This window comes from Zootoca vivipara, chromosome 2 (assembly GCF_963506605.1).
Source record: "Zootoca vivipara chromosome 2, rZooViv1.1, whole genome shotgun sequence".
Classification (NCBI taxonomy): Eukaryota; Metazoa; Chordata; class Lepidosauria; order Squamata; family Lacertidae; genus Zootoca; species Zootoca vivipara.
The window spans coordinates 8,596,911-8,611,916 of record NC_083277.1 but is presented as its reverse complement, the minus strand read 5'-3'; the positions used below and the strand labels follow the sequence as shown (position 1 = coordinate 8,611,916).

Genomic DNA, 15,006 nt, shown 5'->3' with positions numbered 1-15,006 from the left:
TTTAGAAGCCATCTGAAGGCAGCCTTATTTAGGGAAGTTTTTAATGTTTGATGTTTAAACATGTTTTTAATATTCTGTTGGGAGCTGCTCAGAGTGGCTGGGGAGACGCAGCCAGATGGGTGGGGGATAAATATATTATTATTATTATTATTATTATTATTATTATTATTATTACCTAACATCAATCTACAAATGGCTGTCATTGAATCTGCTCCCTCAAGCAATAGCCCCACTGATCCTCTGCGACCAGATCCAGTCAGGCTGGCAGACAGCAGTCCTAAACACCCTTCAGAAACTGGGTTTTGCCCCTCAAGCCCTTCTAAATCTGGGGCTGAGCCAAGCAAAAGCTATGGTGAGGCAAAGAATCATAGACACCAAGAGACAACAGGATTGCTCAAGGTGCCCCGACTATAAAACTGGAGAAATCGAGAGAGATATTGGGAGGCGAGCTGGAAGAGATTGTTGGAACAAAAATGTTTTCACTTTTTTTTCTGGAAGGTGCAGGCTTCTGAGATCTTTGGAAATTGCCCACAAACTGTAGTGACGTCCTGGGTACATAAGGCCGAAAGCTGTCAATCAGTAACAGAAGGTAGCTCTTAAGCAATATCCCTCAAGGCATTTATTAGGGGGTGTGCTGTGGGTTAAACCACAGAGCCTAGGGCTTGCTGATCAGAAGGTTGGCGGTTCAAATCCCTGTGACGGGGTGATCTCCCATTGCTCGGTCCCAGCTCCTGCCAACCTAGCAGTTCGAAAGCACGTCAAAGTGCAAGTATATAAATAGGTACCGCTACAGCGGGAAGGTAAACGGCGTTTCCGTGTGCTGCTCTGGTTCGCCAGAAGTGGCTTTGTCATGCTGGCCACATGACCTGGAAGCTGTACGCCAGCTCCCTTGGCCAATAATGCGAGATGAGCGCCGCAACCCCAGAGTCGGTCGTGACTGGACCTAGTAGTCAGGGCTCACTTTACCTTTACCTTCTAGAAATAACACACACTTGTGATCCGCAGTTTATACTTTTATTTAAAACGAGAAATAAGACAATGTTTGTGGCTGGGGTCCCCGCAGTCCAAATATTTGAAAGCAGGGGGTCACTGAAGTCCAGTGTGAAGTCCAGTCAATAACATTATTAACGGTAATCATTATCATTAAGCATAAGAAACCCTCTTTACACAATATGTACATTGCAGGTGGTGGGAGGAAACCAAAGGCGACTCTTGAGATGGCTATTTTATTTATTATTTATATTTGTAATTGTTTGAATTTGCATGCCGCCCTTCATCCAGAGATCGTAGGGCAGTTCACAAGATAAAAATACAAAATGAGAACACAAAATGCATTAATAAAATGAAAGCTCTTCAGCAGTGGAGCAGATTCCCGCGAGAGGCAGTAGAGACTCTCCTTCCTTTGAGATTTCAAAGCAGAGATTGGATGGCCATCGGTCATGCATGATCCAGTTCGAGATTCCTGCATTGCAGGGGGTTGGGCCATCACACAAATGCATTCAAAAGGCCATAGAATGTTAATCAGCTAAAGACGTGGTTATGTTTTTGCCTGGCGCCTATTGAAGGTGCCAGCTGAGGGCCCCCCCCCCGGGGAGAAGCATTCCACAAACAGGGAGCCACCACAAAAAGGCCCGTTCCCGTGTTGCCACCCTCCCGACCTCGTGTGGAGGAGGCACACAAAGAAGGGCCTCGTTTTACGATCACGGGGTCCGGGTTGGTTCATATGGGGAGATGCGGTCCTTGAGGTCTTGTGGTCCTCGGCTGTTTAAGGCTTTCCAGGTCAGAGCCAGCACTTTGAATCGGGCCTGGAAACTAAAGGCTGGGAGACCTGGCCGAATGATTTGCTGCAAGTCGAATTGTACAGTTGGGAGGGACCCCTTGGGTCATCTAGTCCAACCCCCTGCAATGCAGGCAACCCTACGCCTTTCTTTCGATAAAGCCCTAGGACTGATGTTTTTGACATCCTTCTTTGGTATCCCTGCACCCCACCACTCCCATGAGCGCCCCTTTGGGCCGGCGGATCAGGGCACCAATGCAGGCAGGCTAGGGCTCAAACTGCTTTGTCCGGGTGAGCAACCTGGACGTTGAACTCTGCGCCGGCTGAAGTTTCCGAACCATCTTTTTACCACTGCCTCCTTCAAGCAGCCAGGGACCACCCCCTCTCTCAAGGAGGCATCCATCACCCCCCTGGCCCAGGCAGCTGCCTCTGCTCTGCTTGTCTTTTTCAGCCAGGAGGTTTTGACTCTGCCTGTTAAACATGTCAAAAAACGCTTCACCTCTCTGCAGCACCCCCTACTAACAGCACCACATTCGCGGCGTAAGGCTCCCCTCTGCAGTCCTCGACCTTCACGCCGTTGCCCAACGCCCCTTCCTCCCCAGCCGCCTGGGGGTGCGCAACACCATTTTGCCCATGATTCGAGTGCTCCTCCGCCACCGGTTTCAACTCTAGATCGACGGGCTGCCGGTGGATGAGCTGGTGCTTGTACAAACTCGAGGTGTAGCTGAACCGCCGCCCGCACTCCAGACACGAGTAGGGCTTTTCACCCGTGTGGATCCTCTCGTGCCTCACCAAGTCCGCCTTGTCCCGGAAGCCTTTTCCGCAGAGGAAGCACCAGTGGTTTCTTTGCCCCCTGCGGTTCTGCTTTTTTCGGGAAGCTTTGGTCGCTGCCCCAACCTGTCTTGGGACGGCTCCCCACGGACAGTAGCCCCCTGGCCAGTATGATCCACTGGAGAAGGTGCCAGCAACGCTCTCTTGGGGTGTCGCTGATGGGCTGGGCTGCAAGGATCCTGGCTGCATGCAGGCCTTTTCCTGGCTTGAAGACAGTTTTCCATCACCTGTAGGGAGAAAGGAGAATCCAAGCAGATATCATCTTGTGCTAGGGAAAGGATTAAAAAATTTAATATATTTCACAAATGCACACACACAAATGTTGCCCCTGCAAGTAAGTGTCTCTGTTACTGTTTTTAAGATCTTCAATTTTACACATTTCAATAATTTTACAATCATTTTAACATTTCAAAACTCGTCTTCCTTCCCCCTCTTTCTGGGGTTCCTTAAATTTATTTTTTTGTATTTTCTACATATTCCAAATTAACTTAACGTACTCATTTATTCATATACTTTAAATATAAAACTGCAGGTTATTACAACAATCCTGCCAATGTCCTTATCTGTTTACAGTTTATTTGTAAATATTCAATAAACCATTTCCATTCTTTTATTAAAAGTTTGCTATCTTGATCTCTTATTCTTCTGGTAAGATTCGCCATTTCTGTATACAGTGGACCCTTGGGTTACGTTACCTTCGGGTAATGTAAACTTCGGGTTGTGGACGTGGCAAACCTCATGCACACCTCATGCATATGCAGAAGCGGGTCCTCTGGTTACGAAATCTTCGGGATACGAGCCGGGCCTCCAGAACAGATCCCATTCGTAACCGGAGGTGCCACTGTATTCCATAAGTTATTGTATCCATTATACTATTATAACATGCTGTTATCATTATCCAATATATTTTCAAACCTCTTAAAGCATGCCAATGGCTTTCATTCTATCAGCACAAGCATTTTTTCTCCCTCCACATGCTGTTCTGGGTGGGTTCTGCCAATTTGGGATGTTTGTGAGCATGTGTGGACAGGGGGGAATCTTGCTGCACTAGTGAGACTTATTGGTTAGTGCATGGTGCTGATAACGGCAAGGTGGCAAGTTTGATCCCCATATGGAACGGCTGTTCCTTCCAACTCTACGATTCTAGGATTCCAGCTCTTTGGTTTATTTATTTGCATTGATATCTCACCCTTTTCTCCAAAAAAAGGGAGGTTAGGCTGAGAGAGGGAAAGCGCGCCTGTGTGTGACTGGCCCAAGGTCACCCATCGAGCTTCATGAGTAAGTGGGGATTTGAATCTTGGCAGCCCAGGTCCTACTCTGAAACTCTAACCCACCACAAAACTGGATCCAGCTCTCTGCTTAATCCGCCGTTTTATGTTCAGTTGCTGCACTTAGCAGCGAATTGCACCAGCTGTCCCTCTGAGGCGATGCAGAGGGCTCTGAAAACTCTCAAGGGAGAGACCAAATCTCCACCACAGAAGTACTGTTTTGGGGGGGCAGGGGGCAGGCAGGTGTGGATGGGGTACTGAATGGGGTAACTGTGCCCCTGAAGGACCAGGTGTGCAGCCTGGGCATCATTTTGGACAGCTGTCCATGGAGGCGCAGGTCAATTCTGTGTCCAGGGCAGTGGCCTACCAGCTCCCTTGGACTACTGCAATGCACTCTATGTAGGGCCACCTTTGAAGGTGACCCAGAAACTACAACTAACCCAGAATGCGGCAGCTAGACTGGTGACTGGAAGCGGCCTCTGAGATCATATAACACCAGTCCTGAAAGACCTACATTGGCTACTAGTATATTTCCAAGCACAATTCAAAGTGTTGGTGCTGACCTTTAAAGCCCTAAATGGCCTCGGCCCAGTATACCTGAAGGAGCATCTCTACCCCATCGTCCAGGTCCGAGGGCCTGAGGTCCAGCGCTGAGGGCCTTCAGGCGGTTCCCTCACTGCGAGAAGTGAGGTTACAGGGAACCAGGCAGAGGGCCTTCTTGGTAGTGGCGCCTGTCCTGTGGAACGCCCTCCCATCAGATATCAAGGAAATAACTACCTGACTTTCAGAAGACATCTGAAGGCAGGCCTGTATCAGGAAGTTTTTAATGTTCGATGTTTTATCGCTTTGTTATTATTGTTGTTGTTGTTGTTGTTGTTGTTGTTGTTGTTGTTGTTGTTATTATTATTATTATTATTATTATTATTATTATTATTATGCTGTTGGGAGCCATCCAGAGTGGCTGGGGAAATCCAGCCAGATCGGTGGGGTATAAGCATAGCTGCCAAGTTATCCCCTTTTTTAAGTGATTTCCCCTTATGCTGAATAGGCTTCCTCGCGAGAAAAGGGAAAACTTGGCAGCTATGGGTATAAGGAATCACAACTCCAGATGTAACCAATAAAATAAATAATTTCTTTCTATATGCTTCTGCTGCAGCGAGAATTTTAGTGGCATCTTATTGGAAGAGTGATAAGTTACCAGGTAAAAAAAGAATGGCTTTTCAAAACTGTAGATTATGCTGAATTGTCCTTCTTGTCAGAAAAAAAATAAAAGAAAATCCGAGAAGTAAATTTGCTGAAGAGTGGTATAGCTTTTTGAGTTACTTAAAAAAGATGTGTGACCTTAACATGGTTCAAGCATTGGAATAACTCTTGTAGAATAATTTTGGATTTTTAGGGATAAAATATTAGACCAAAGGTGTTATATGATTGGTTCTAAACTAATAAATATCAACTTTATGTTTACTTTTGTACAATTTGTATTAAATCAATGAAGAGATGTAATAGGGAAGTCAATATTATTTTGATTTTGTAATAGATATGGAATGGAATTTATACTTTATTGTGTAATAAGTATAATTGATGTAATGATTTATGTATAGAAAAATGAATAAAAAGAGGGGGGATTGTTGTTGCTGTTGTTCAGATTGACACACACACACCCGGTTCAATCTCTGGCACCCCTACCTCAAAAAAGAACCAGAAAGCAGGTGATCTGAATAATTCTAACGGGGAAAGGGTGGTATCAGTGGCAGCGAGGAGGGAGATGTGCTGAAAGGGGGTCTTTGCCCAAGGGCTCCCCTGAATCCAGAGCTGGCTCTGGTGGGAAGCGGAGGTCCCGGAGGGTAAGCCCAGCCCCATACCTGCGCCGTGGCTGCCTTCTAGGTGCTTCCTCTGGTGTCTGTTGAGGGCGGGTTTCTGAGTGAAGCTCTGTCCGCACTCGAGGCAGCTGTACGGTCTCTCCCCCGTGTGGACCGTCTGGTGACGAAGGACTTGCGAAATGTCCCGGAAACTCTTCCCGCACTCTAGGCACTCGGGGCGTTTGCGGCCCACAAAGGTCTTCGGGGGTCGGACGGCGATGCTGACACCTGTTTGGCCAGAGGCGGGGGGGAGCGGCATGAGATCCCGCACGAGGAAGGAGCGTCGCAAAGGTTTAAATAAGTTCATTGGCTTACGTGAAGTTTAACCGATGCAAAACTTTTATGATTCCTTAGTACACCAGTTGGAAAGTATGGTGCTAAGCAGCGTGTATGTACCATACGTTATTGAAAACTACCTTCCTTACGTTTTGGACAGTTACTCGTTTGCTGTTTATTTAGACACCTCTTAAGAGATCACAAACAAATGTTGCATGATGGTTCCCAAGATCAAGAAGCAAGGGGTTTTTTTTGGGTCTATGCGTCTCTACAATTGGATGCCATTTTGAATCAAGGTTGCAGAATGAACCTTTCAAAACTGCACTGTTTTTAGGTTTCTGAGAATTATTGGGTACGAGCCTGCTCGTAAGTAAGCAATTAAGCAATTAAGTAAATAAATACAGTAGATTAGATAGATAGATAGATAGATAGATGATAGATAGATAGATATGATAGATAGATGATAGACAGACAGATAAAAATATTTTTGATAAGCTAAAAAGGGTGTCTCTTATTAACTGTGCAGCAGATTTTGTTTTTCGGTGAAGGTTATGTTTAATACAATATCTTATGAAGACTGTATCAGGAACATCCGAGAACAGACATTTCTCCTCCTAATACTTCTTCCACTGTCATGTTAGGAAAGGCACTCTGCCTCTCTCTCATACACACACACACACAGAGATGGAATTCCTCTTCTTAAGATAATATTAGAAGAGACATTTCCTTATCTCTCACACAGCAAGAGGGAATCGCTTTGTCCCTTGCAATTATTCGTAGCAGAATGCGGAAAGTTGAATCCCCCCAGATGATCCTGTGGGAAGTCCTGTGGTTTCAGATTATTGTGGAATATTAAGTATACCAACACACCAAAGTTGGAATCCAAATACCTTGGTTCTTAAATTTAATCCGTTCTGGGAATCTGTTTGACTCCCGAAACAGTTCAAAAACAAGGTGCGGCTTCCGATTGGCTGCAGGAGCTTCCTGCACTCAATCGGAAGCCATGTCGGACGTTCGGCTTCCGAAAAACGTTTGCAAAACAGACCACTCACTTCTTTTGAGAGCCAATTTGTTCAGGAGCCAAGCTATTCAGGAACCAAGGTACCACTGTATAACATTTTCTATTGTAAATTGCATAGTTTCAATAATCTGGATGGAGCTGCAGGGCTTGTACAGTTATTTAAAAGCTTTACATATTTTTTGTGTGTGCAGATTCTATTCCCTCTTGAGCATATTCATCTTTTGTGGCACCCGCAAAATTGATTACGGCGTACGTACCTGTGTAGTTCTTTTCTTCCAGATGTTTTCTGAGATGTCTATTGAGGGCCGGCTTCTGGGTGAAGCTCTGCCCACACTCGGAGCAGGAATACGGTTTCTCTCCGGTGTGGACTGTCTGGTGCCGGAGGACATGCGAGATATCCCGGAAGCTCTTGCCGCATTCCGGGCACTCGGGGCGCTTGCGGCCAGTGTGGGTCTTCTGGTGTCTATCCAGCTGCCACGCATCCTGGAAGCTTTCGCCACATTCCAGGCACCAGTGGCCATGTTCCTCCAAGCGTACGACGGTCTCGTAGACTCCCTCGCTGCAGAGCGTGGCTTCGTCCCACCTCTCGAGCGGCTCCGTCTCGTTCTCATGTTCCAGATCACAGCTGCTTCCGAGGGAACCAGGCCGCCCCAATAAAGATCCGAGCATCACCGGAAGCCTGGGACTTCCTCGCTGGAAAGGACCCAGCTTGCTCCCATTCAGAGTTGTTTCTCCAGCTGAGACTGCATAGCCATCCAGGTTCACTTTCCATGAAAGAGGAAAAGGAAACAGAAGAATGAGGCTGGATTTCACTGCACAGTATTTTGAAATATACAAAAGAGCCTTGCTGAAAACCAATTCTGCTTCCACACGGCCACATTTTGACGGGGCATTTCCATGACATCTTAAAAGCCCTCTCTCATTTTAGCTTCTAAAGCTCAGAGAAATCTGACTCTCATGATTTCATTGGACAAGCTGCACAATTTTCATAGGTATAAATGGTTTTTGCTCTGCTATTCTGGTCAGTTATGGCTCTATTTACTTTGCTCTAGCACAGGCGTCCCCAAACTGCGGCCCTCCAGATGTTTTGGCCTACAACTCCCATGATCCCTAGCTAACAGGACCAGTGTTCAGGGAAGATGGGAATTGTAGTCCAAAATACCTATTTTTTTCTATTTTCTATTTTTATTTTTTTCTATTTTCTATTTTTATTTTTTCTATTTTCTATTTCTATTTATTTTTTATTTTATTTTTTATTGGGGGGGGGGGGGCGCGCGCCAGAAGGTGATCTTGCCTAGGGCGCAAAAAACTCTAGCACCGGGCCTGGTTAGCTGCCCTGAGTCCGGCTCCAGCCGGGGAAGGCAGGGTACAAATACAATTTTATATGTTCATTTATTATACATACCCAGTGAGTTGGGACCCAGGCCACCCTCCAACGACGACCACTCAGCCTCAGGGGAGACCACAATCACCTCCTCCTCGTGTCTCCCCGGCGCCTAAAAGAGAAGAGAGGTTTCCCGTCAAGTCAATGGCTTGGGGTGGCCAACTTCCAGGAGACTGCAATCTACTCACAGAGTTATAAACTGGAGCTGATCTACCCCCGTTTTATTGCAAAATATCACTGTAAAAACTCCGTGATAAAATGCAGGGAGGGGAGAGGGGCCGGGGCTGGGTGCTCTTAGACAAAACCAAAGGAAAAGGAGCCCGCGATCAACAGCGATCGACTGCAGCCTCCCAGGGATCGACCAGTCGACCTGTTGGACATCCCTGATGTATACGACAACTGCCGGACGGATGTTACTAGCCCAGAGATGGAAAGAAGAAAGAGCCCCTACCAGAGAGGAATGGCAAACTAAGCTGATGGACCGGAAAGCTCAGGAACCAAGAGGACAAAAACTTTTTTAAAAGAATGGGATTTTTTTTAAAAAAAAAACTTATTTAGGAGACCACTGCAAGCAGATGAAAACATGAGGAGGGTTTTAATCTCACTTGTAATGAAACAATTATTATGGACAATATGGAGTGATACAAAATATAGACTATGGAATAATATGCAGCTGTAAATGTTGACAATAGGACCCATGGAGGGGGTGGGGGGAAGTCTCGAGATTCACAGTAATCTCTATATATGGATATACATTTGGATTGTTATATTTTTATATTTCTAAAATCAAATAAAAACGATGTAAAATAAAATCTGAAAACTTTCTCTCCTTTACCTCGGCTTCTGGTTGCTGGCGTCTGAGGAAATCTTCAGCCAGGGCCACCGCCTGGGAACAGGCCTGAGGGCGGCGATCCCTGACCCAGGTCTGCATCTCCGGAGGCAGGAGGGCCAGGAACTGCTCCAAGATCACCAGCTCCAGGATCTGCTCCTTGGTGTGCTTCTCTGGCTTCAGCCACTGCCAGCAGAGTTCCCGGAGCTTCTTGCAAACCTCTCGGGGTCCCTCGGCTTCCTGGTAGCCAAACTGCCTGAAATGTCTGCCCCCCTGCGCATCGGGGCCAGCTTCGTCCTTTTCCGCGGCCTCTTTCTCCGGCGTCCTGTTTTCTCCAGCGGCTGGATTGCTAAAGGCTCCTGGAGCTCCTCTGCCGTTGCCCACCAGAAGCTGAGCGACTCCATCTCCGCTGGGCCACTGGCCAGCAACCGTCATGGCCTCACAAGAGCCCCACAGCAACGGCTTCGGCGGCTGTTGGCTTCCCCACCCGGAGGGAAAGGGCTGCACGGCCTTCAGGACCTCCTGCCACTGAGTTTCCCAGCGTTGCGCCAAACCCTCCTCGGACCCCTGGGTCAACTCTTGGGGGGGCACCCAGCCCAGAAGCTCCCCGATGGTCCCAACCTGGATGACGCGAGGGACCACCCGTTCCCCTTCGGATTCCAAAAGCCCCGCTTGGGATTCCTCCCTCAGTTTCGCGCCAGGGATCGCCTCGTGTTCTAGAACGTTCTGCAAAGGGAGACTCATCACTCCGCCGGCCCTCAGCTCGGCAGCCATTTCGTCCGACGGCGTTGAACACCGGAGGCAATGTCCACGGAGAGCGTAGAAAGTGTTATTTTAAGCTGGAAAGCCCATCACCGGAAGGAAGAGGGTTCTGAAATGTTGCCACATAGAGACCTGCAGGCCTAAAACAAACAAACAAACAAACAGAATATTTGTAGCCTTCTTCTTAAAAAAGAGCTAAACAAAGAGTTTACTCCTTCTTATCCAATGTGTGAGAGACTTGTGCCTTTGTGGATGTACCACAGGTGATGCCAGGGAGGACCTTGCCATCGGTCGCACCTCCTTTAAAATAAGCACATCTCATGTTTTCATCTGCCAGGCTGATTCCTCCAGGTTCCACCAGTAGGATCTGTCAGCGGTGCCGCAAATCACTCCTGTCAAATGGTGCCTTTATGCTGGATTCAGCAAAATTTCCAGCCAGCAAGAAAGGAACTTCTTTTTCCTGAAGGAAGAAGACAAAAGGTGGAATAAATAAGCCAAACCAAGCTATTTTGGCTGATGAGTCGTTCTGAAAGAGAAACCATATTTTAAGCCTTCAGGCCGAGCATCTGCCTTGCACGATCCTGGGTTCAATCTTTGGCATCTCCATGCAGGGCTCGGGATAAGCTGGCTTTCCATGATGATTATGATGATGATAATTTATTATTTATACCCCACCCGTATGGCTGGATTTCCCCAGCCACTCTGGGTGGCTCCCAACATAATAAGAATAATAATAATAATAATAATAATAATAATAATAATAATAATAAAGCGAAAAACATCAAACATTAAAAACTTCCCTAAACAGGGTGGGGTGGCCTTCAGATGTCTTTTGAAACTCAGATAGTTGTTTATTTCCTTGACATCTGATTGGGGGGGGATGTTCCACAGGACAGACGCCACTACTGAGAAGGCCTTGCCTTTTTTCTGAGCGTGCTCATTCAACTTTTCCCTTTCCTCCCGTCAATTTCTTCATGATCAGCGCTTGTGCAGCTAGACTGAACCTTTTCCTTTTCTATATGCACAACTGCAAATATAACTGGCAAGCTTTGAAAAGCCTCAGGCCCTTATGCTTGGGTACCAGTTAAAAGTGCGTTGCTAAACTGGGCTTGCTGTCCGGATCTAGCAGCTGATGCGACATCATGGGAAGAACATTTCAGTTCTGAGCTAGATGGGCCAATGGCCCAACATAGTCCATAGATGGACCAATGTTTGTCTCCTTTGTCATTTTATCCTCTCAACAACCCAGTTATGTAGTCTTTAGGCTGAGAGAGAACGTGAGGGGCTAAAGGTCACTCAATGAGCTTTACAGCCACGTGGAGACTTGAACTCGCGTCTCCCTCTTCCTAATCCCAGCACTCCAACTGGGTGTGACTGACCTATGCAGCCCTCCAGAGGTCAGGGATGATGTGAGCTGTTAGTGGTTCGAGTATCAGACTCGGACCTGGGCGACCAGTGTTAAAATTACCCCACAGCCATGAAACCCACTAAGTGACCTTGGGCCATTCATTGTCTCTCAGCCTGACCTACCTGGCAGGGTCGTTGTGAGGATTAAATGAGGAGGAAGAGAACCCATATAAGCCACACCTTTAGCTCCTTGTAGGAAGAGGTGAAATACAAATGCAATAAACAAAGTTCTCTCCATTAACCATATGGCACAAAAAGAAGGAATACATATATATTTATATAAATAAAAGAAATCACACTCCCAGTGTTATTAGATAAGTGATTCTCGGTAATACCTATTCTTCTTTTGAATCCATTCGCTTACACACCTGGTTAATTCCATAATTTTATGCTTGCTCACAATCCTACCTGAAGGCACCTTTGCTGTTTCACACCCCTGACACTCCTTAACAAACAACCTCAAATTTAACTTTTTTAAAAGTAAAAAACAACAACCCAAAAACAGAGTTTTGCGTAAAGAGTTACCCTACCACCCCATTATTATCTCAACTAGGACGTCCGGCTGATTATTGTGTGACTTTTTCCCTCGTTATGGCAAAATCGCAAAATTTCTAGGAGTTGCTGTTAGAAACAAGGGTCACAGCAATGAGCTTTTGATTTTGTGTGGTTTTTAATTTAAATTGGGCAGCGTTGTCTGCTTAGCTGCCTTCATATATGTCTGTTCTTTAATAATAATAATAATAATAATAATAATTTATTCCCCGCCCATCAGGCTGGGTTTCTCCAGCCACTCTGAGCGGCTTCCAACAGAAAAATAAAATACGTACAGTGATCTATTAAACATTAAAAGCCTCCCTAAACACAAAAGCCTCCCTTTGTGCACAAATTACAATGCTTGGTGGCTGGTTAAAAATATCGATCTATCAGGATGTTCTATGGCACAACTTCAATGTGTATTAAGGGGTAGACGGCCTTCTTAAAAGCCTCCCCACTTTTGCAAGAAACCTCTATTGAACCCTTTTCACTTTTTCCTCCCCCCCCCCAATTGCACGAAAGTGACATTCCCATCCTAAAACACCAAAAAGATGAAGAAGAAGAAGAAGAAGAAGAAGAAGAAGAAGAAGAAGAAGAAGAAGAGGAGGAGGAAGAGGAGGAGGAGGAGGAGGAGGAGGAGGAGGAGGAGACCCTGTAGTTGTAGACAGAGGTGGTGCATATGTACAGGGAAACACATGTACAGGAAAACATATGAAAATCTGTTTTATCAGAGATCTAGGTCAGGCATCCCCAAACTTTGGCCCTCCAGATGTTTTGGACTACAATTCCCAACTTCCCCAACCACTGGTCCTGTTAGCTAGGGAACATGGGATTTGTAGGCCAAAACATCTGGAGGGCCGCAGTTTGGGGGTGCCTGATCTAGGTCAAAAGTGAACCGAAGTGGCAGAGGGCAAGGGTTTGCATCTGCTCTGCACCACTTTCATATTTAGAAACACCTCTTTCCCCCCTCCTCATGCAACTCACAGCACATCCTGCCCCACTGCGCTGGATCTGCTTCAGCCCCGCAGAGGAACCTAGTTGTCCTCTTTCTGGTCCGGCTATCTCCTGCAACAGAGGGGCTGGAGGGAGCGGGGAGCATCCAGAACAGGAAGTGGGCAGCCCTAATTTATTTCCCCAACTCCTCAGTCTCTCTAGGAACCGAAGCACTCACAATGTAACCCTTCATGTGCCTGTAAAAAACAACAACCAACCCCTACCAACCAGAGACACACCTTTAGCCTCACGATCTTATAAAACACACATTTTATCGAGAGAAATATTGGAGGGTATGGAATAGGATGTCCCCGTTTTCATCAGAGGAATGTTGAAAGGAATGCACTCAGCTGTGCAAATCCCCACAGAGCTGGGAGGGATCCTGAGGGTCATATTGGAAGATGCTGGGGCTTGAACTCTGGACCTCCTGCAGGCAAACCCCGTACTTTTCCACTGAGCCGCGCGGTACCTCCCCAAGGGCAATGAATGCACTTTGCATATGCTCAGAGGGCCCACCGGACCCTTCATATTCCTGCCTGCCATGACGCAGGCTCTGAAAAGCTGGGAACCTCATCTGTCCCAAGCACAAGTTCTACCCATGTTGGAAGTTCCCCTGCCCCGCTCTGCCTAGGGCAAGGCAACCCCACCAACAACTCAGCTGTGGTACCCAAGGGGTTAAAGGGCCTGAGTTAGAGAGTCCTAGAGAGGACAGGAAATGGAGAACGCATGGGGGAATTAAAACACGAGAGGAATATTCCGGTCATGTGCAACTTTATTTCTCTTCCCTTCTTTCTTTGGAGGAAGCTGGGCTTTTTAAAGGGGTATGATATCGCTTTAAATGTATACTGCAGATGGGGCCTTGCCAAGGTCATTAACTTCAGCTGCTCTACATAAGAACATAAAAAGAGCCTCTGGATCAGGCCAATAGTTCATTTAGTCCAGCATCCTGTTCTCAAACTGGCTGACCTGGGAAACAAGCAAGCAGGATTCAAGCACTTTCCCCTCCTATGGTTTGCAGCAACTGGCATTCAAAAGCATTGGTGTCTCCAACCTTGTAGGCTGGTGTTTCCCATACTTGGGTTTTTTTGGACTACAACTCCCATCATCCTTAGCTAGCAGGACCAGTGATCAGGGATGATGGGAACTGTAGTTCAAAAACAGCTGGAGACCCAAGTTTGGAAAACACTGGCGGAGGCAGAGCATAGCTTTCATGGCTAGTACCATCGATAGGCCTCTCCTTCCATGAATTTTTCTCATCTTCTTTCAAAGCCATCCAAGTTGGTGACTGTCACTGCCTCCTGTGGCAGAGAGTTCCATAGTTTGACAATGAGCTGCATAAAGTAGTCTTTTATTTGCTCCTGAATCTTCCAGCATTCAGCTTGATTGGATATCCTTGCAATTTCCCAGCATTTAGGACCTTAAGATGCCCTTAACAAATTCCCACTCAGCCATGATCCTGACTGCATAAGCTTGGGCCAGCCCTTACTTTAAAGTCTAACCAACCTTTCAGGGTTGTTGTGAAGATAATTTGTGTGTGTGAAAAGGGAGGGCGATGGGGGAGGCAGGCAGGCAGAGAGGGGACTGCTGCCCCAGACTTCTTGGGAAACTAGCAAGATACAATGAAAGGAAAACTATCACAATAATACTGACAAAATATCACATTAAATAGCCACATATATTTCCCTTTATTCTCAATTTTATTGTATTGTATTTTACTTTTTCTTGGCAACGGCTGTAGAAATATTATACATCACAGTAAAGAATGGATACAACAGGCATCCCCAAACTGCGACCCTCCAGATGTTTTGACCTACAACTCCCATGATCCCTAGCTAAGAGGACCAGTGGTCAGGGATGATGGGAATTGTAGTCCAAAACATCTGGGATGCCTGGGATACAAGAACTTATGAAATATGCAGAAATGGCAAAAAAATAAGAAATAAAGATAAACTTTTAATGAAAGAATGGAAATGGTTTATTGAATATTTACAGATAAATTGTAAACACATAAGAACATTAGCAGGAGTATTGTAATAACCTGCAGTTTTATAAGAATATATACTTA

General features: G+C 46.2%; 1 protein-coding gene across 3 annotated transcripts; it reads right to left on the bottom strand.

The window, feature by feature from the left end:
• Positions 1-799: 799 nt before the first annotated feature.
• Positions 800-13,042, bottom strand: LOC118081169 (zinc finger and SCAN domain-containing protein 12). 3 transcript variants are annotated; one of them, XM_035107443.2, is made up of 7 exons: positions 12,933-13,042; positions 10,305-10,467; positions 9,252-10,147; positions 8,438-8,528; positions 7,290-7,796; positions 5,739-5,963; positions 800-2,835 (listed from the first exon to the last, which is right to left on the bottom strand). In XM_035107443.2, the coding sequence occupies exons 3-7, from the start codon at positions 10,017-10,019 to the stop codon at positions 2,273-2,275; spliced, it is 2,154 nt and encodes a 717-aa protein (XP_034963334.2). In that variant the 5' UTR covers positions 10,020-10,147; positions 10,305-10,467; positions 12,933-13,042; the 3' UTR covers positions 800-2,272. The 3 variants fall into 3 exon arrangements, with proteins under 3 accessions (XP_034963334.2, XP_034963336.2, XP_034963335.2); XM_035107445.2 differs by lacking the exon at positions 5,739-5,963; XM_035107444.2 differs by lacking the exon at positions 10,305-10,467.
• Positions 13,043-15,006: the final 1,964 nt, after the last annotated feature.

Bases quoted from the DNA above. Each gene is read 5' to 3' on its own strand.
- LOC118081169 (XM_035107443.2), bottom strand. From the start codon at position 10,019: ATGGCTGCCGAGCTGAGGGCCGGCGGAGTGATGAGTCTCCCTTTGCAG. The intron at 8,529-9,251 runs GTAAAGGAGAGA...CTTCTCTTTTAG, and splicing joins GCCAGCAACCAGAAGCCGAG to GCGCCGGGGAGACACGAGGA. The intron at 5,964-7,289 runs GTACGTACGCCG...CTGGCCAAACAG, and splicing joins GGAAGAAAAGAACTACACAG to GTGTCAGCATCGCCGTCCGA.